The sequence below is a fragment of the Nannospalax galili genome, unplaced genomic scaffold (assembly GCF_000622305.1).
Source record: "Nannospalax galili isolate Female #2095 unplaced genomic scaffold, S.galili_v1.0 scaffold139, whole genome shotgun sequence".
NCBI lineage: Eukaryota > Metazoa > Chordata > Mammalia > Rodentia > Spalacidae > Nannospalax > Nannospalax galili.
Genome location: NW_008345884.1, coordinates 2,295,118 through 2,316,209, shown reverse-complemented (window position 1 = coordinate 2,316,209; position 21,092 = coordinate 2,295,118). Strand labels below are relative to the sequence as shown.

Genomic DNA, 21,092 nt, shown 5'->3' with positions numbered 1-21,092 from the left:
AGAGTGATGCTGATGAAGGCTGAAAGAGCCTAATTTTTGGCAAATGTAAGAGACTCACAGTTCAGGCAGAAATTGGCACACAATTAAATGAGGTAGGAATCAGGGAGTTAGATCATAATGAGGACTTCCAGGCTCCTCCTTTAAGCAGTTCTGAGAGCCATGTAGAAGAAGGGGTCTAGGGGACAGCCAACTGGTACTGTCCACACTGGTGACAGGAGTACAGGTCAAATGAAAGCCTCCTGTTTGCCCAGTCCTGGTTCTAATGTTCATCACATTTAAAACTGAACTACTTAAAGGTTTGCCAATTTTTTATGAAGGAAATAATTCTTTATACAACTCTCTGGAGTGAAATAATCTCAAACAAAAAAGGACCACTTTTGTCGTGGGTAATAGTGAGAAACTCATCTTCATTTTAAACTTCCCTTTCTCTGACCTTACATCATAGCAGACTTGGCCAAGACCACTATGATCAAGTTTTTATTCCTGCCCCAGTCCTCCACAGTAACTTTTGGCTGTAAAAAAAGAGTATTTCCATATGGTGCAATGTTTATATTGGGATGGGGGGGGCTTTCAGTAAATTTTATCCTTGATGCCATGAATTTATAAATTCTAAGCAGCTGGAACAAAATATTGGCCTGTGATTGATTTTCAATGAAGTACATTTCAACAGGAGCAAGAAATTGGTGGCACGTTAATTATTGTTGTGTCTTCATACAGCTCTTGTGGCTGTGATCTTAGATAGACTGACTCAAACCCCTTGTGCTTCATCTGTAAAAGTGGTTTAGTAATTTCACCTGTTGTGGTGGTTTGAATGAGAAGTGTCCCCCACTGGCTCCAGTATTTGAACATTTATTTGGTCAGTTGGTGGCACTGTTTCGGGAGGGGTATGGAACCTTTAGGAGGTGTGGCCTAGCTGGAAGAAGCATGTGAGGCATCATGAGGGCAGGCTTTGAGAGTTCATAGCCTTGCCCCACTTCCAGTTTTGCTCTCTGCATTCTGTGCATACCTGATGATGTGAGCTCTCAGCTCTCTGGTACTCCTGTCATGCCTAGCCCTCTGGAACTGTAAGCCAAATAAACCCTTCCTTCTGTAAGCGGCATTTGTCATGGTGTTTTATCACAGCAACAGAAAAGTAACTAATAATATGCCTGTTTTTGAGGATTTGTGGGAATTCATTCAACAGAAGAACATAAGAACAGTACTTATCAGGCTCCAGGCACCTGGCAGACACTAGTTCTCAGCCTTATCACCATATAGGTTAACTCACAAAGAAAGCGGAATGCGATATAGATGAGGGTTGGAGCTGTGTATGAGCTTGCAAAAATAGATGCTTTTCAAGAGGGGTAGATGTGAGGCAGAAGGAAGACAAAACTTAAAGAACCAGAATTTTCTGACATACTTTTGACTCATCATTCCTTGTTTTGTTTTTTTTTTTGTTTTTGGTTTTTTTTTTTCGGTCTTTTTGAGACAGTGTCTCCCTGTAGCTCCAGCTGGCCTGGAACTCATCACGTAGACCAGGCTGGCGTTGAACTTGCAGAGATCCGCCTGCCTCTGCCTCCTGAGTGCTGGGATTAAAGGAGTGCGCCACCATGCCCAGCTCATCATTCCCTTTTATAATTACTTAATTCACTAGAACAAATGAGAACAGGAGGGTAAAAGGTAAGTATTAAAACCCTGAATTGTCAGCCAGGCATGGTGGCACTCCCAGCACTTGGGAGGAAGAGGCAGGCAGATCTCTTGTGAGTTTGAGGCCAGCCTGGTCTACAGAGTGAGTTCCAGGCCAGCTGGGGCTACAGGGAGACGCTGTCTCAAAAAGACAAAAAGAAACAAACAAAAAAAAAACCGGAATTGTCAAGTGGGTTCTACTTAACATGCAAAATGAGCCCATGTGTACAGGAAACCAGTCCACAGAATTTTATTCTATTGACTCACTATTACTTTGGACAAACTGCCAACATTTGTTTTAGTTTTCTAGTCACAAGTAGAATTTTAGAATGATTTTTAATGTCTTTTTATATAGCCCTTGCATTTCTGAAGCATTTTCATGCCTTTCTAATTGAATAGTAACAAAAAAGTAAGACAAAGTAACATTATTAACTGTATTTTAAAACAAATATTTAGTGTAGATTTACTGTATGTCAAGCACTGGGCCAAATGTTTTACATGGAGCAACTCATTGAACCCTGTGAGAAACCTGCAGAATAGGTGCTACTACACAAGGCCAGAAGAGAGATGTTTAATGACTCCCCAAGGTGACCCAGAGAGCAAAGTGCTTGCAGTGGTCTGACTTCAAAGCATGTTCTCCTAACTCCAAATCATCATGTACTGCAGTGAAACATAATCAGATACATGTTCTTTCCAAGTAAGGCCATGCTTTTGGTTTGAACTCATCTAATTATTTACAGTCATGTAAACAACTATTGTGACATTGTACAGAAATATCAAGCTTCTTGATCTCTATTTCCATGTTATGTTCCATTTGCTAAAGACAGATATACGTTTCAACATATGTTTTCTTCTCTAAGGTTATGGAGAATCTGCACAAGATCAGTAATTGTTAAACAAAGCCTCTGAATACCTAAAGTACTTGGTAATAGGATCAGTCTGTTTCTTGTTTACATGTAACACAGCTTAATAATTATAGGTAAGAAAATGTAAGCACAATCAATTTAAATGACACCCATTAATCTGAATAATTCAATAACAGAAAGAAGAAAATCTTCTCATAAAAATGTATTTTTTATTTCCTAAGCATTAAGAGAGAGAGGGGAAAAAAGAAACAAAACAACAACCAAAGCCACACTGCTCCTTATCCTCCCACCTCATGCAAACAACTCCTAGATGGGATTCTTCAAATTTTACGTTTTTTCCATTCTGGTTCATTTTTCGATTCCTCGTCATCAGATTCAACTTGGGCAAACATGGTTTTGGGCTGCGTTCTAAAACAAAAGTTAAAAAGAGGAGGAAAAGTTTAGTCAGTATTTATTGTACTAGGCATTGGTTCTTTCATCAAGCAGGAACAAATGAGGGGAATTGATTGGATTTCAATTACTGAATATATATCATTACACTTCTGGCAAAGAAAAGTGTAATGAAAATTTAATTATGTTCAGGAAAAGAACTAAACATTCTTTTGAAGGTTTTCCCTCTGTGGCAGACACTGTACACTGTCCTTTTCTTAGCTAAAATTAAATGCATTGCATTCAGTGCATTCTCATACATCCTCTGTCTCCATCTGGCAAAGTGGGACCATCCCATCCAGAAGACAAACTACATAATCACCAAGCAAGACTCTACATGGTATTTACTTATATCTCCCTAGCTTATTCTTGGGTCTAAGTAGTCTAGGTACATGTGATTATGATACAAACAGGAGAATTTGAGTAAACAGTTTTCTATCTGGTGAGTTTAAAATAATGACTAACACATATTTAGTAACTTGTGTCAGTAAAAAATTTAAAAATAAAATAAATGAGCATTCAATAGTCAAGCATGTTAGGATATATCACAAAGCACAGCTATAACACTGCTAAACACTACACAATTCATCAAACAATCATGGATGAGGACCTTCTATGCTTTGTAAACACACCTAGTTCAATGATATTCCTATGTCATCTTTCACAAAATAATTCCAAGAAAGTGCCCAGTGGCTATAATGTGCTCCCCCTCTTGTCAAACCACTGTGATTTCCTTCTAAACACAGTTTGATTAACCAAAAAGAACAAGGTTTTCAAGGATATCTGGCAATGCTTCATAAGATCCTAGTTTACCAATGTCAACTGTAATGAGACTTAAGTACTAAGAAGTGGCAATAACGTTTTGGAGATATGTTAATATATATGAAACTGACATGGCAGATCCTAGAAAGGGGTTACTTTTACACAGTCTACCTACTTCCAAAAGTACTTGAAGCAGATTGGTGGCTATGTGATAGGACACAGAATCAATCAAACTGTTTAGTAACAGCTGAGGCTCGGGGCAGTGCTTCTCTGGGACAGAAAGTGAAGCACTGGCTACACAAGTGTATGTGACCGTCAAAACTTAAAATGCTGCATTTTATGCTTCAGTGTTATGAACTGTGCCTTAATAAAGTTGATATAAGAATAACCAAAACAAAACAAATGAGAAAACTCAGAACTAAGACATAAAAACATACACAACTGAACATAAAATGGCATGGAGGAGCTGAGAAAATGGCTCAAGCACTGGCTGCTCTTGCAGAGGACCTGGGTTTGTTTCCCAGCACCCATATGGCAGCTAATAACCATCCATAACTCTAGTTCCAGGGAATGTGATGCCCTCTTCTGACCTCCATGGGCACTCCAAGACACAGGTACACTTACATACATGCGGGCAATACACCCATACATACAAAATAAAATAAAAATAACAGATAAAATTTTTATAAAGTTGAGCATGGTCAATGTGTGTCTATAATTCCAGTGCTGTGGGAGACAGACAGGAGGATGGCTGGGGCATGCTGGCTGCCAGACTAGCTCAAGGTTCAGTGAAAGACTCTGTCTCCAGATAATAAGGGACAGAGTGACAGAGGACATCTGACATCTTCCTTTGGCTTCCATGTATGCACCTGCATACACATACACACATACACACAAATATTGGCACTGAATTTTTTAGCAGCCAAAACAAAAGACAAAAGAGAAATACTAGTTTTTCAAAATAAATACCCCCTTTTCTCCCTAGCATGGAACTCAGTGAACTTACTGAATAAACAAGATACATTTTATATCAGGGTCACTTGGACTGTTGCTTCCAATGATTAAACCCTCAATAATTTTCTAGGTCCTCATCAAGAATTTAAATTTAGAGAATATCAAATTGGTTTGATTGTGGGACACCTAAAACTCATAGTTATTCTTACAAAACTCCATGAAATTCATTTTAATTTCTTTTTTTTTTTTTCGGTCTTTTTGAGACAGGGTTTCCCTATAGCCCCAGCTGGCCTGTAACTCACTATGTAGACCAGATTGGACTTGAACTCACAGAGATCTACCTGCCTCTGCCTCCTGAGTGCTGGGATTAAAGCCAGGTGCTAACCAGCAAAATGGGTATACTATGTCTATGTATCTTAGATCCTGACACCTAGCTTTCAAGCTGCCATGAAAAGTCCTTTAAATTGCAATAATTGAGACATATACTCATGTTCAATTTTTTTTCCAAGCAATTTTCTCAATGCTTGCTGGTGATTTTTCCTGTTGGCCTGATAGGGAGAAAATACTGCAAATCATATGCCTGATAAGGGATTAGCATGCAGAATACATAAAGAACTCCTTTAACGAGAACAAACTACCCTCACTAAAAAAAATGGGCAAAGGAGGGCCAACGAGTTTACTCAATGGGTAAAAGTGTTTACCGGGCCGGGCGTGGTAGCACACACCTTTAATCCCAGCACTTGGGAGGCAGAGGCAGGCGGATCTCTGTGAGTTCAAGGCCAGCCTGGTCTACATAGCAAGTTCCAGGACAGCTGGGGCTACAGGGAGACCCTGTCTCAAAAAGACCAAAAAAAAAAAGTGTTTACCATGCAAACCTGACAACCTGGGCTTGGGTTCTAGAAAACCATGTAAAAACAGCTAGATACCACAACATTTGTCTGTTATCCTAGCATGCCTACTGCAAGATAGGAGGCAGAGACAAGAGAATCCCAGAAGTTCTAGGGTCAGGGAGGCTGGAGCACACAGCATGGTGGAAAAAAAGAGAGATACTACTGCCTCAAACAAGTTGGAAGGTGAGGATTGACACCCAAGGTTACCTTCTCACCTCTACACATCTGCCATGGCATGCATATACTTCACACACAAACATATGTGCACAAATGTTATACTCACATAAATATTATTTTTTGGTCTTTTTTTTTTTTTTTGAGACAGGGTCTCCCTGTAGCCCCAGCTGTCCTGGAACTTGTTATGTAGACCAGGCTGGCCTTGAACTCACAGAGATCTGCTCCCTCTGCCTCCTGAGTGCTGGGATAAAAGGCGTGTGCCACCACGCCCTGCTTCTGTTTTTTTAAAAGGCAAAAAAGCTGAGTATGGTGGTACATACTTTCATCCCAGCAATCAGGAAGTAGAGGTAAGAAGATCAGGAGTTCAAGTTCATTCTTAGCTATGTAGTGAGTTAAAGAATACCTTGGGCTGCACAAGACTCTGTCTTAAAACAAAACAAAACAAAAAAACCTGGAGTTGTGTTTACTTCTGTTCTACATTTAACCACTGGTATATAAAATGATGTTAAAAGAACTTCATTGAATATGTTAGAAGGATTATAAAAGGTAGCTTCTTTTTAAAAGTACAATCAAGCTACTATTTATTTTTAAAAGATTTACTTATTGTTTTATGTGTATGTGTATGCCTAAGTGTATGTATGTATACTATGTACATGCAGGTGCCCATGGAGACCAGAAGAGGTCATCAGAACTGGAGTTCAGGCAGTTATGAACCACTGAGAACTAAACTCAGGTCCCCTGAAAGAGCAGAAAGTGCTCTTACCCTCTGAGCCACCTCTCTAGCCCTAGCAAGCAATCTTAAGCACTAAGTAATCTCTCAAGCCTCAGCGGCCTCTGATTCTATGCGTCTTTGGGAGTTTTAAAGAAATTTTAATCCTTGATGAAAAAAAAATACTATTTTGAGTTGGAAAATCTCTCTCTCTCTCTCTCTCTCTCTCTCTCTCTCTCTCTCTGTGTGTGTATGTGAGAGAGAGAGAGAGAAAGACAATAAAGAAGCATGAGATGAGAATAAAAAAAATACTTAAAAATTGGCATAGGCCTTGAACAGGCATTTCTCTAAAGACAGAAAAATAATTCTGAGTTATCACTTCAGACCCATTGGAATGGCTACTACCAAAAGTGTGGCCAGAAAGTGTTGAAGTTGGTATAACTGTACGCTGTTAATGAGAATGTAAAATGGGACAGACACTATGGAAAATAGAATGGAGTCTGAAAAATAGCATTACCAGGTGACCTAGTAATTCCATTTCTGATTATATACATACGCAAAAGAATCAAAAGCATAGTTGTGAAGAGATATTTGCACAGGTGTATTCATGGCAGCATTATTCATAATAGTCAAAGGGGAGAAGCAACCCAAGTGTTTGCTGATGCATGAATGAATAATAAGCAAAATGTGGTATATGTGCAAATGGAATAGTATTCATTCTGAAAAGAGGTAATGTATTAGTTACTTTTCTCATCCTTGTGATCAAATGCCTAAGAGAAGTAAGGGAGGAGGGGGGTTTATTTTGGCTCATGGTTCAAGGCATACAGTCCATCACGGAAGGAAGGAATGGTGTTGGGCTTGATTCACAGGAGTAGAAGCACCTGCAGTTTCTTGTTACATAGAACAGAGTCTGGGCCAGAAATGGAGCTGAGTTATAACCCGTAAGACCTGTTACCTAGCAACTCATCTCCTCTACCTAGGCCCCACCTCATAAAGGTTCCACAACCTCACAAAACAAGCCCACAAGTTGGGGACTAAGAGTTCAAACACAAGAGCCTATGGGGGGCATTTCATATTCAAATCATGACAGATGGAATTCTAACATGACATAGCTTGAGGGCATTTTGCTAAGTGACATAAGCCAATCACAAAAAAGATAATTACTGTACAATCCCATTTATATCAGGTACTTAGAATAACCAGGTTCATAAAGACAGAAATTAGAATGGCAATTGTGAGCAGTTGGGTGGGGGAGGAAGAGCTGTATAATACATACACAGTTTTAGTTTTGCAGAACAAAGATCAGAAGCACACTTTGAATGAATTGAATACTGCTGCATTGCACAATTAAAATAGGATGATAAATTTTACATGTGTATTTTACCTGTATTAAATATTTTTTAAACAATAATTTAAAAAATCCCTTGGTCTTAAAAGGAAGAATGAACCCTCTTCCTGGAACAAAAAGGAAAATACCTTAGAGAAAGTCTTAATTCCCAACCTGGGGCAGTGCCTAGGCAATGCCCCTAAAACCATCTGTGACCAGGGCTAGTCTTTGCTTTCTTATTTTTAACCCCTTACTGACAAATATGACATTTGCAGAAACAAACACACATGTGCACAAGTCTGTGTGTGCGTGCGCACGCACACACACACACACACACACACACAAACACACACACACCTGTGCATGCACACAATAGGAAGACAACTTGTTGGGAAGAAGGGTTCATTGGGAATGGAGGAAACAAGAGAGGGTAATGGGGAAATCAATATGAGCAAAAGACAGTATGTATGTAATTACCAAAAATGAATTAAAATATTTTACTAGATTCAAAAAATGTATCAAACTACTATAAGATTTTTCTAAGTGATCACCCTAATTTCTACTTCCCTTGCAGGTTGGTAGAGCACTGTGGTAAGTGCCTATAGAGACCTCCATCCTGCTTCTAGAAACAAAGAAAATGACAAGGCTCTGCAACAAGGTGGTAGCATAAGAAATTGTCTTCTTAATATAAAAATATGGTTGAATTCCTCAACTGTCAGAAGATATTGCTCTACCTGAAGAAATTGTATGAAACCACCGAAGATGGTAAAAAGCAAAGTTTGGTGCTTTACTCTCTGACACATTATCTCTGTTCTATGTTCCATGAGCCTTAGATGTAGAGGTTGCATTGTAGATGTGTCACTTAGGCCTGGGCAAGTCACAGACAATGTGTGTGTGTGACCAGTTGTGGTACTTGGTAATAGTCTCTGACTGGTGCAAAATAGGCTTCTTTGATGAGTGGTGACTGGGGTATTTATCTGTAAATGTAAGGATACATATTTTGCATGTTGTAAGAAATCATATTAGTCTAGCAATGTGATAGTCTTGGGGTTTTCTCTAAGATCTATAGCCACTCCAGCCATGTACATTAGGTTATGTTTACAGTACCGCACTTGAGTTTTCTCCCTTTGAGTGAGTGTTTAGTCAAATTAGGTAGCTACCGATTGCCCCCAAGATAAGAGTGCCACTACTGCACCAATGACATATGCTGTGCCGGCCATGGATGTTATTTGGTCTTGAAGGTGGTGTTGGATCATCCATTGATGTTTTCCCTTGGCACCTTCATAGCATTTTGGAAGCTTTAAAAATATTATTTTTAAACGTTTTCAAAAAATTTTATTATTTCGATTTTATGTGTATGCGTGTATTGCCTGTATGTAGGTAAGTGCACCCATGTTGTGCAAAGCCCATGGAAGTCAGAAAAGGCTGTTGGATCCCCTAGGAATGGAGTTACGGAGAGTTGTTAGCTGCCATGTGGGTGCTGGGATTTAAACCCTGGTCTTCTGCAAGAACAACCAGTGTTCTTAACTGCTGAGCCATCTCTCCAGTCCCTAAAGATGCTATTTTTAAAGATGAGGTTCTTAGCTCATTGAAATCTATTTAACATAATAAATGCCAGTGTCTTTAGGAACACAGTGAGAAAATCATAGCTTTCAATTTTGTAGCTTTCTTTTCAGCAATTCTTACCTTTGAATTTATTTACAAAAGTTATTCTTTTGAAAAGTTTGGAAATTCATACAGGAGAAAGATCTTAAAAACTCAATTCAGGACAATCTGGGGCATTCTAAACAGACTTCTTTAGTCACCACTTTACCAAGACAATGAAGAACAGAGATGATTAGGCAATCTCAAATCAAGTTAAGAATAGAACTAGCAGGTTTCTTCTCTAGGGAATGGCTTAATTTGCCCTTGGCACACAAAAGTACTATAAAAATAAACCAACAATGTCAAGGAAAAGTAAGATGACCAAGGCAAAAAGACAAAATATTAATGCATTTGTAAACACTTAAAGGCTGGCCTAGAAATGCCTGCTTTTAAAGCCAATAGTAAACAAACAGCAGTAACAACCAACATACCCTTTAAGCCTGTTAAAGTAAGGATGCCTTTCTGGGTGGCTAAAGAAATGGAATTAATATGCTTATCTTAATATAGTCTCCACTGGGTGTGTCTATGAGAAGTAGTATGTTAAACCAAAGCAAATGGACAATGAAAACTTTTACTTTGTTATAGCTCCAGCATATTCTACATTTGCCATGAGTAACTAAGATTTCATGAAGCAAATATAAGCTTAAGCAAATGTGTATTAATCTACAAATCATAATTTGGTGATACTTTGTGTTAATTTCTCTCTTGATTTTAAAACATTTTAAGTTAGCATACAAAGTAGTAGGGCTCATTGTGGCATTTTTCATGTACATATGTCACTATACTTTGTTCTTATTCTTCTTCCTTCCCAATGACCCTGTTGTCCCCTTACTGGTCTCCTTCCTCCCCACAAATATTCCTGCTTTCATGCCACATGTATTCCATTACCCCCCTTCATACTTTTAAAGGAACTGATTCTCAAAGTTATTTGTACCAAGTGGACTTTTCAAGCAACTTTGTCAGGTATCCATGGAAAGTAAGGCTCCTTCAATGTTTCCATCCAGCCCAAGTTTGCAGCAAGCAGTCAGTGATGAGTGAAGATCCCTGCACCCAGTCTTCTAAAGGGCATCTGGGGCACACTGTTTGTGTGAGAGCCTCAAAGTGTCAGGAGGACTGTGTTTTCTCTTCTGACTAAGCTCTAACCTATGCCACTGTGCTCCACTAGTGTTCAAACCACGGTGATGCCATCACAATGTTTTCGGCTACAATGAAAAGCTCAGAGGTCACATTCTTTTAATTTTGGTTGCTTTAATTTATGGGTGTGCTTCTGATATAATTTACTTAAGAAGCAGAAGGCAAGCTCCTGGGTAAAAGGAGAATGAGGGGAAATCACTTGTATTATTTAGTCATCAGTATGCGAATATAAATGACAAGCTTTTTTGGCTTAGGGCCCATTGCTTATTATGAAGGAAAACCTCAAAGCCAAAGTCAATTATAGCCATGACGTGACAATCTGACACACTTGTTAACCCTGTTAGGATGAATACAGCCCAGCTGACCTCTGACCCAGTCATCACAATTGCAGAATTATTAGGATTAAATAAAAGGCTCGACCAAAAAAGATTCAACTTGAAATGGTTTCTTCTAATCAAAGATTTTTTTTTTTTTGACACCAAGAAAACAAGAGGCAACAAGATGTTTCTAGATAAAGAATTTTCTATTTTCAGGAAATGAATACATAACATTTTGGAAAATAAACACCTTTTAGACTCATAAATAGAGCACACCAACTCACAATGCTATGTGTGAGTTCAGAGACTCCAAGAGTACAGAAAAGGACAAATATGCAACTGTGGGCACAGATGTAAAAATGAAAGGAAAAGAAAAATAAAACAGAAGAAACCTGGAAAATGACCAGTAGCTACCCTCCTATTAAGAGGAAGAATGATGAAACCTTTGAAAAACAAGCTAGTGACAGGCCAGGTCTCATCAAAACCCTTTTAAGTTATGGTTTACAAAAACCTGTAGCTATGTGGCACAATTTCTACTCAAAGCATACATGAGAGCTGAGCCGTGGTGGAGCCCTGCCCTCCTAACTTTGTGGATAAGGAAAATAGCCTTGGTGAAGGTAGGAGACTCACCGGGTAGTGGCAGAGCTGCCTCTACCCAGGACTGCTGATTCTCAGTCCAGTGTTCCCTCTGCTGAGCCATGTTAGCTCACACAATAATCTTTCCAATCATGATTGTTCAGCCTTCCTAATAATGACTACTAGCTGCACTGTGATGAGAAACAGTCTACTGTACTTAGAAACCACAGGCTGATCTGTGCAGGGAGTCTGCCTACATTCAATTCCAATCTGCCACCTCAGTTTATAACTAAGTTATAAACCTCAATTTCCTCATCTACAAAACAGGGGCAATAATATTGCTTACCTTATGGGTTGTGGGGATTATATGATAAAATACCTTAAGTTTTTAACAAGCCTGTCATAGTATTAGTCTAATAAAAGTGCCATTAGTATTCTTTAAGTTGCTTTAGATGATAGGGGTTCCTTACTTCATATAACCAATGCATTTTCAAAAAGTTCTATGTAGGAGATATATAATTCCTATGTTAAATACAACATTGCAACATGTTATTTTTTTTCAAACCCCGGGGAGAATTCTGTTGTTATGGAAATAATTCACTGACCCTTTTGTAAATGAAACTGTCTGGTCTCTAAGTGTGAATTTTCTTAAGGAGAAATTATTTGTGGTATTGAGTAATTACTTTTGTATTATCTCCTAACATTAGTGTGGAAAATTATCACTTAAGGAATTTTATTTTTTTATTTTTTTTGAGACAAGGCCACATTATGTAGCACTGACTGGTCTGGAACTCACTATGTAGACCAGGCTGGCCTCAAACTCACAGAGATCTGCCTGCCACTGCCTCCTGAGTGCTAAGGTATGTGCCATCATGCCAGGTTTAAGGCACTTCTTAAAATTTAAGATTCTCAGCCTGAATCCCACAGAGTCTGTTAGTCTGGGATAGAACCTAGAAATCTAGAAATCTCCATTTCAGCCCTTTTCCCCACTGCCTAGGATGCAGACAGTTCACAAAACCAACCTGAGAAACACTGTCCTTTATATAGGAATATGGTAGACAGTGACAGTCACCTAACTATAACTTGGGGAAAAAAAAGATAATTTTCTCTCTGTGGGTTTATGTCTCTTCCTGACATAATATATAAATCTTTACTTTCTCACAGTCCCCTCTTTAAATACTGCCTCTGTGCTCAACATGAGTTTAAATGGATCCTTTATACGTGTGAATGATATTTTAAAACATATACAGTCACATGCATATCCACATATCCTGTATCATACAAGACAGGCATGGTGAAATTAAACTGACTGAACCAGCAATAATGACAGCTTATCTGGCAAGAAAAGTGGCCACAGTTGACAGAGCTGTCATCCTGGCAGGCTGCTGGTCAGGCTCCAGGCTCCCACACACATCTATCCCTGTCTGATATGTAAGCTAATAGCATTCTGGATCTACATCCTGCCCCTTCCCCAGCCAGATCTTTTCCTCTCCCTCCAGCAGCATCTTTGAACGAGAAACTGTAACTGAATCTGCAAGTGTGGCTGAACAAGAATCATCTGTAATCCTGCTATGTTTGAAACTTTCATGGCTAGTACACTGCTAGTGTCAGGACTAAATTGAGTTTAAACACTCAATTGATATATGTAAAGTCTTCAGACTTTCTATTATCAGCACTAGAAAATACAGGTGAGAATATATACACGTGTAGGCAGGGAAATGTATGGACTGTCTAGCTGGGCTTTTCTGTGTTAAAGCAAGATATAGTAAATAAATCTTCATTTCATCACTGACAGAAGTCAATTGCAGTGAAGAAAAACAACCAGACACACGTTCTCAATTACAGTGACCTTTACAAAAAGATCCTTTTAAATATTAGCTTCCTTTCGAACACTTTGCCACTTGGCAGTAAACAGTATACTGTAGCAGGTGAACACAGGAGAAACAGCACTGGATCCTGGCTAACAAATTGCATGCCACAGACAAGACAGTGCCATGAACTTAGTATGTAATAAATGTAAGGTGACAAAATTGGGTGGAAGGGAAGAAATGGGAATAAAACGCAGAAGTAGAATGGTATATACCCTTAGAGCATAGTGCTGGGGAAAGCTCATGAGACCAGGGATCAGAGAATGAAGGTGGTGCTGGCTTCAGGCCCTGGGAGCCTGCAGTCTCCTCAGAAGTAAGGCTCAGCATGGCAACGCATGCCCTCCCCACCTAGCACGTTTTTCAATATAAACATAAATATCTTTAGGCAGTAGTGACAAGTGAACAAAACGCCTTCAGCTTCAACTGATTCTATTTAAATAAACCTGAAAGCCTGAATGGATGGCTGCCGAAAAACATACTAATTATGAAGCCACCTTGGAAAAGTCATAAAATCCAAACAGACTGCCAGGAGGCAGTGGGCGAGACTGAGAAGATGAAGGAATGAAGATTCGCCTTCTACGTGGACAGTTTTACAGGCGAATTAAATTAAATCTTTACAAAATAGGGAAATTTCAAAACAGTTAAGGACATAGGAAAGAAAAAAACATGCAAATTTTTTAGAAAGCCAGCCTAACAACCAGATAACAAGTAAACCACAACTCCATGAAGTTTGAATCCAAAGTCATTTTACTATAAGTCAAAGCAGGAAAATCTTGGGAGTACTTCAATAGACAAAGTATTTTCCTTTGCATAGAATGTCAATTCCCTGGCACCTGCATGTCCTGCTCCCCCATTCACTCAGGGCACAAGCAGTTCTCTGACAACCCTACCTAAAATAGCACCTGGCCCCACCCTGGTTACCCTGTGTCTCCTTTTCCCTAACTGAGTTTTCTTTCTAGCAGTACCTATCATCTAACATTTATGGGTGGGTCCCTGTATTATTTGCCTCTGTATATCACAAAATAAGCTCCAGGACAGCTATACTGACACATCCAGAACACCACCTCATACATAGGAGGTATTCAGTAAATCTTGTTGAGTGAATAAATAAAATAGAAAGAGATTAATTCTTTCTTAAGATCTTACATGTACGCTTTCAAAAGGTATATTCAAGGGGAAATATGAGATTAAAGGATATGAAACTGCTGCTTGGTTTTTTTTCACTTAAAAAAAAGGGAAATTTCACACAGTTTTAATCGAAAGTGAGCAAAGACTGTGCTACCAATGTGACATATTCGCTCCCATTTTGGCAGTAATCAACACAATTAGGTGAGAAAAAAATAGTAGATATAAAAATTGGAAAAGGGGATAACAACACCATTTACATATGATTTTATATCTACAAAACCCAGAAATTTGGATAGAAACTATTTAAAATAATGGGAAAACACAATAAACAGATGGATAAAAAACTAATACATGTAAATAATTCAAGGAGATGCAGGCACATGGCATTTGACATATGGCATTTCCATATATAAGGGAATTATAAATATAGCAGAAGGTTCTACTTATAAGAGCATATAAAGATAAAGTAGGAATAAAATGAAAAGTAATACTTTGGAGAGATTGATCAACAAGTTCTGGAGGAACTCCCTGCCCCACATATGAATGTATTACTTAAAAACTCAAATATAAAAATTACATTCTGAATTGAAGTTGACCCTTTAGCAAAGTATTTTTTTACCAGTTACTAGAACTATAACAAGGAAATTCTAAGGTGCATTTTCTGTTCTAGGTTGCAGCAATGAGCTGCTTTCCAGCAGGTTCCCAAAGCAGCCTTCTTAGTTCTTTATTTTCTTCAGTGTTAAGTTGGATCTTTGACACCGTCCCATGCACTATATATTGCTAATATCTACCAATAACCAGCAAGCTGCAATATTTCAATATTTTGGAGACATTTCAATGATTTATTTTGTATAGTAATTTATTCAAACATACATATTTGAAGCAGTTAGTTATCAAAATGATGTTCATTATGTTTAACAAATTTTATCTCTGCTTTCTCTTCTTTCTTGGCTAATCTTTGGATATTCCTGAATGAGATTTCTTATAGCAACAGAAGACAACGAACAACTCCATTACAAACAGAAGTGTCAACACAGGCACAAGGTCTAAACTTATCTGTCAGTGACATGCATCGATGTGCATGAGCTTACATATACACACATTTTATGCAGAACGCTAGATGCACACTATTCAGCTAGCCAGGCTACAAATGACCCTCACCGAAGTTGTAACATTATGCAACTCGGTGCTCAAAGATTCCTATCTGTGCTCTTTGGTTATTACATTTATTTATTTATTTATTTATTTATTTATTTATTTATTTATTTATTTATTTATTTATTTTTTTTTTTTTGTTCCTGTTTCAAATTTTCAAAGGGGCTTTAAAAGCTTTTTTTTTTTTTTTTTTTTAAGTTTTGGGTTTGGTGGCCAAACAACTTATTAGGTATTTATTTATTTATTTATTTATTTATTTATTTATTTATTTTGTGTATGTGCAGGTGCATGTGCCATGATACATGTATTCCAGGGATCAAATTCAGGCTCTTAGACATGGTGGCAAGTACCATTACCTGCTGAGGCATCTCACTGGCCTCCATGTTTGATTATTAATTGTGGTGGTTTGAATGAGAATGTCCCCCATAGGCTCCAAGTACTTGAACATTTTGTCTCCAGTTGGTGCTGCTGTTTTGGGAGGTCTTAGAAGGTGTGACCATGATGGTGGAAATATATCACTGGGGGCAGGCTTACAGAGTTCTTAAGCTTTGCCAGATCTCCAGTTGCTCTTTGCTTCCTGTGCCTGTTTGAAGGCGTGAGAGCCTAGCTTCTGTTCCTACTCCAGCAACCTCTGCCACCATGCCTCCCTACCCCTTGGAACTGTAAGCTAAATAAACTCATCCTTTTAAAAGTTCCCTTGGTTATGGTGTTTCTATAACAGTAACAGAAAAGTAACTAATACAGTAATACACACCATAAACAACCACCATTGACACTGCACTGGAAAGCCTGTTCTACAACACACAGGAGACAACACAGTGCCTCCCCTTCCAGATCTCAATTCCATGAGCATCTTTGTGCAGTGTGTTTTCACCACAGCAGTGACACCTATCTCTAAAGCTGTGCAGAGTTGGCAGGGCCTGTGAATATGTATTCTAACTCCATCTCCAGCCATTACCAATGAGCACAAGATAGACGCGTCTAGACACTCTAGCCGCTATGCCCCTGATCAAGACAACTCTGCCCACTGGCCAGAGATATACTGCAAGACTGAGCTGAAGTGGCCTTCCATGGGACTTGGCTTCATGCTGAGCTCTTGCTTGCTTCATTACAACTCTCTACCTTCCTGCTGGTTTTTTCTAGGAACATATTCTAATGAATCACCTTCACATGAATCATTATCTCAGGGTCTACACACGTAATGTACTCACATACGTGCAGGCAAAACACTCATATACATAAAATTTTAGTAAAAATATCTTTTTAGAAAAGGAGACATAGGAAAATATTCAAGCGTCTGCTCATTTGGGCAGAAGAAAGGTGAGGAAGATAAAGCAGAAACAAAGGAGACTGATTTGCTACAGGATGTGGGAAGGAAAGGGACTCAAAGGAAGGACTGGGATAGGAATGGTAATAAGAGCAGGGATGAGGCAGGAGAAACTGCTCTGGGAAGGTCTCTTCAAGCTCTGACTTCCCCTGCACAACAGTAATATTTTACACACTCCAAATAAACCTGATTAAAGTAACTCTGGACAACAAACAACCCAAGGACCCACAGTCTAAGACTTATACACAAATGCTATAACAGACTTAGTACAAGTACTTCTTACAAAGTTTCAGTAATTCTGAAATTACTTTATGTGCATACCAGAACTGAAAAAATAAGAGCTGGTCTCATTGCTGAAGGAAGAGGTTACAACTCTGGACAGGAGATTATTTTGTATATGTATACACATACACATACACACACATACACATACATATACATCTCCTGGCCTTGTCAGCAGAGAGCATCTAAAAGCAAGAGCACTCTTAGCAGCACTGGGCACATCTAGTATCCAACTAGTAGTCTCTAAATACCACTCTTTAAGAGAGGGAGTTAGGGCTGTGTGGAGAAGTACTCAACCCCAGGGGCAAGAAAAACAAACTTGAACCTGGAACATGTTGTGGTATCACCCCAAAGGAGAGTGGGGGCAGGCCTGTTGAAAGAAGACAGGAATTACTTAGAAGGAGCTTCTATTGGCCAAAGCTGGAACAATCTGAGTAACAAGCCAAATGTTGAGAGTATTAGAGTTTAACCCACAGAATAAAGAAAGCATTTTATTGAGTTCCCAGAGTACTAAATAAAAACTCTGAAGAACAAATACACATAGGAGAAGGGACAACTTCCCTTAAGAGAGTGTAACTTAAATACAGAAAACAGTTCAGAGCAGTGGCTGCTTTTGCAGAGGACCTGGGTTTGATTCCTAGCATTCACACGGTGGCTAACATCCATCTGTAACTGCAGTTCCAGGGGAATCTGACACCCTCTTCTGACCCCCACAGGCACTGCACAACACGGGTGCACTTAAATATACAAGCAAAACACTCAAACACATAAAGTAAAAATAATAAATAAAATAAAAATAAATACAGAAAACAAGAGGGAGAGAGGAAAACCACCATGGGATAATCACCACAATAATGGCTGCTACAGGCAAAATCAATATGGACAAAAATCAGATATATCAGTCAAGAGTCTGAGGGAGAAGGGGATCTGCACACTCTAAAACTGTACTCCAAAAAATGCATCAATCTGAAGCACAATACCAACTTCATAGTGGAGAAACACAGTGGAGTGTTATCTGATGGCAGATAACACTTACACGAAGTGACCAAAGTCAGCAACATTACTAATAATACATTTTAGTATCAATAAACCCCTTGGTGTGATGCACACAGATTTAATATCACTTCTGTTATTTTTACCAAAGATGCCCAGCTTCGTTCCAATTATGGGAATGCCAGACAAACCCAACCTGAAAGTCCAAAGAATTACTGACCATTACTTACTAAAAGCACTAAGGTCATGAAAGACAAGTAATGCTGAGAAACTATTATGACTAAGGGAGAGCACGAAGTTTTTAATAACAACTGAACACAGCAGAGGCTTCTGGAGTAACAGATAGGAGAGGAAAAACTAGTGAAGACCAAGGAAGGTTGTACCTTAGTTGATAGTATTGTACTCGTGTTACCTTTGTGATTTTATTTACTTATTTATTTATTTACTTTTTGAGACAGGGTCTCCCTGTAACCCTAGCTGGCCTGGAACTCGCTATGTAGACTAGGCTGGTGTGAAACTCACAAAGATCCGCCTGCCTCTGCCTCCCAAGTGCTGTGATTAAAGGCATTCACCACCACACCCGGCAGCTTTGTGATTTTAATAACTAATTATACTATGATTATATACTAAGGCATTAGCATTTGCCTAAGTCTAAAACTAGTTCTAATAAAAAGTTAAAAATTTTAGTAACTATGTTGGGGGTGGTGGCACACGCCTTTAATCCCAGCACTTGGGAGGCAGAAGCAGAGATCTCTGTGAGTTCAAGGCCAGCCTTGTCTACATAGTGAGTTCCAGGACAGCTGGGGCTACAGGGAGACCCTGTCTCAAAAAGACCCCCCAAAAAAAAAAAAATTAATAACTAAAAATTTAACAGTACTACTTTCCTAGGTGTAAATGTAGGTGGTTTAGCAGCATTAGGAACCATGGCATACTCACCCATATTGGGCTAACTGAGGGAATCAAAAAGGCTGGATTTACGAATAGGGTTGCACATTTGGCTCCCCCAAAACTACCCCTAGCTTGTTGTGGGTGCAGGGAGACAGATTCAGAAACATCATACAAGTTCAAGGCCAACTCCACAGTGAGTTCCAGGCCAGCCAGGGATAACTAGTGAGATTATTTGAGAAAATCAAACCAAACCAAAAGAACCAACCAACCAAACAATAACAAAGCTCTAGCCCTTACTAAGGGACACACCAGTTGGTCTATTTTGTTTGAGCTCTTCTCCACTAAGGCAATAGAGCTATTTCTTTTAATTAGGTCAAATGAGCTTGTATAACGGTTTATATCTGGCCATAATTCTGATGAAACTGCTGTAGTTTTCAAATTCATCATTTTAGAGTCTTATGACATTAAAAAATGCATAGGCTTTCAAGACTGTGAGTTCCTGGTCCTTTGTTGTTGTGGTTGTTGGTGTTTGGGGCAAGGTCTCTTATAGCCCAGGTTGGCCTTGAACTCATTCTGTAGGTGAGGATGATCTTGAACTCCAATCTTCCTGCCTTCATCTCCCAAGAGCTGGTTGTTGTTCTTGTTCTCTTGAAACAGGGCTTCACTAAGTAGCCAAGACTGGCCTTCAACTCACCTTCTGTCTCTACCTCTTAAAAGGTGGGATTACAGACATGTGCCATCACACCTAGTTTTCCTGGCCCATTCTTATGTACAAGTATGAAATAAGAAAAGAGGAAGTTAAAACCCCAAGTACTGTTGTTATGTTCTTCTCAGTTCATTAGGCATAATAATTTTCTATTTTTATTCTTTTTGTTATTGTTGGGAATTGAATCCATGGCTTTGTTCATGCTAAGAACATGCTCTGCTACTGAGGAGCTACACTGCCAGTTCCTTTTTTTTTTTTTTAATTTTATTTTAAAAACATGTTGTTATTAAGTTGGGGAGGGTGGGGGTGTGTATGGATGTTTGTGTGCCATGGCATGTATGTGGAGGCCGGAGGACATCTTTGTGGAGTCAATTCTCCTTCCACATCTACATGGGTTCCAGGGATTGAACTGAGGCCACCAGGTTTGCATAACAAGTAAGTGACTTTACCAGGTAAGCCATCTCACCAACCTCCAATTTTCTATTGTAAAAACTACTTTCTTACTTGGAATACGCTGGTGAAACCCAATATGGGTTGTCTTCTGCTGCTTTGGCATGACGCAAAATGGCCTCCCGGGGATTGCTGTCATCAGTCTTGTCCAAAGCAATGTTTTTCACAATATAGGATGACAGGGTGCCCCCATGAGTTCCAACTCGGCCACCACGACCTGTTTAAAAAGAAAAACACCAGATTAGAAACAGACAGGACATGATGACATCTGTCTATGTGGTAAGTACCGAGTACAAATCTCAAGAGTACTTGAGGATCATCCTTTCAGCTTACACGGATTAAAGCCAAAGCGAGGACTCACCAAGCCCCGGCATTTTAAATATCCTCAGCATTTTAAAACAGGAAGAGACATGTTAAAAAATATTTTAGCTCTTAATTCATAAAATGATATTGATAAAGAAAAACAAATTGTGTTAAAAATTCCACTAGCAAGAATTTATTGAAATCTGGGGCTGGAGAGATGGCTCAGTGGTTAAGAGTATGCTGCTATTATTATTATTATTATTATTATTATTATTAAAATCTGGGGCTGCTCTTTCAGGTTCAGTTCCTAGCACCCACGATTAACAACCATCTATAACGCCAGTTTCAGGGGATCTGATGCCCTCTTTTGGCCTCTGCAGGTGTGCATACATGTGCTATACTTACCTACATGCAGGCAAAACATTCAAACATATAAAATGAAAATAAGTAAATCAAATAAGGAATTTATTAAAATTTAATTCTAAAAATAACCAATATTCAACAGCTGCTAGTTTAGTTTTAAATAAACATATTTTAGGGTT

The 21,092-nt window shown here is 38.9% G+C and overlaps 1 protein-coding gene across 4 annotated transcripts in view; it reads right to left on the bottom strand.

Annotated features, from left to right (window-relative positions):
* Positions 1-2,720: 2,720 nt before the first annotated feature.
* Positions 2,721-21,092, bottom strand: part of Wdr70 (WD repeat domain 70) — a 299,169-nt gene continuing 280,797 nt past the window's right edge. For all 4 annotated transcript variants that reach the window (XM_008842080.3, XM_029567785.1, XM_029567787.1 and 1 more), the window contains 2 exons: positions 20,302-20,464; positions 2,721-2,939 (listed from right to left, as the gene is read on the bottom strand). In XM_008842080.3, coding sequence (XP_008840302.1) covers positions 2,852-2,939; positions 20,302-20,464 — 251 coding nt within the window. In that variant the 3' untranslated portion in view covers positions 2,721-2,851. The remainder of the gene's footprint in view (positions 2,940-20,301; positions 20,465-21,092) is intronic.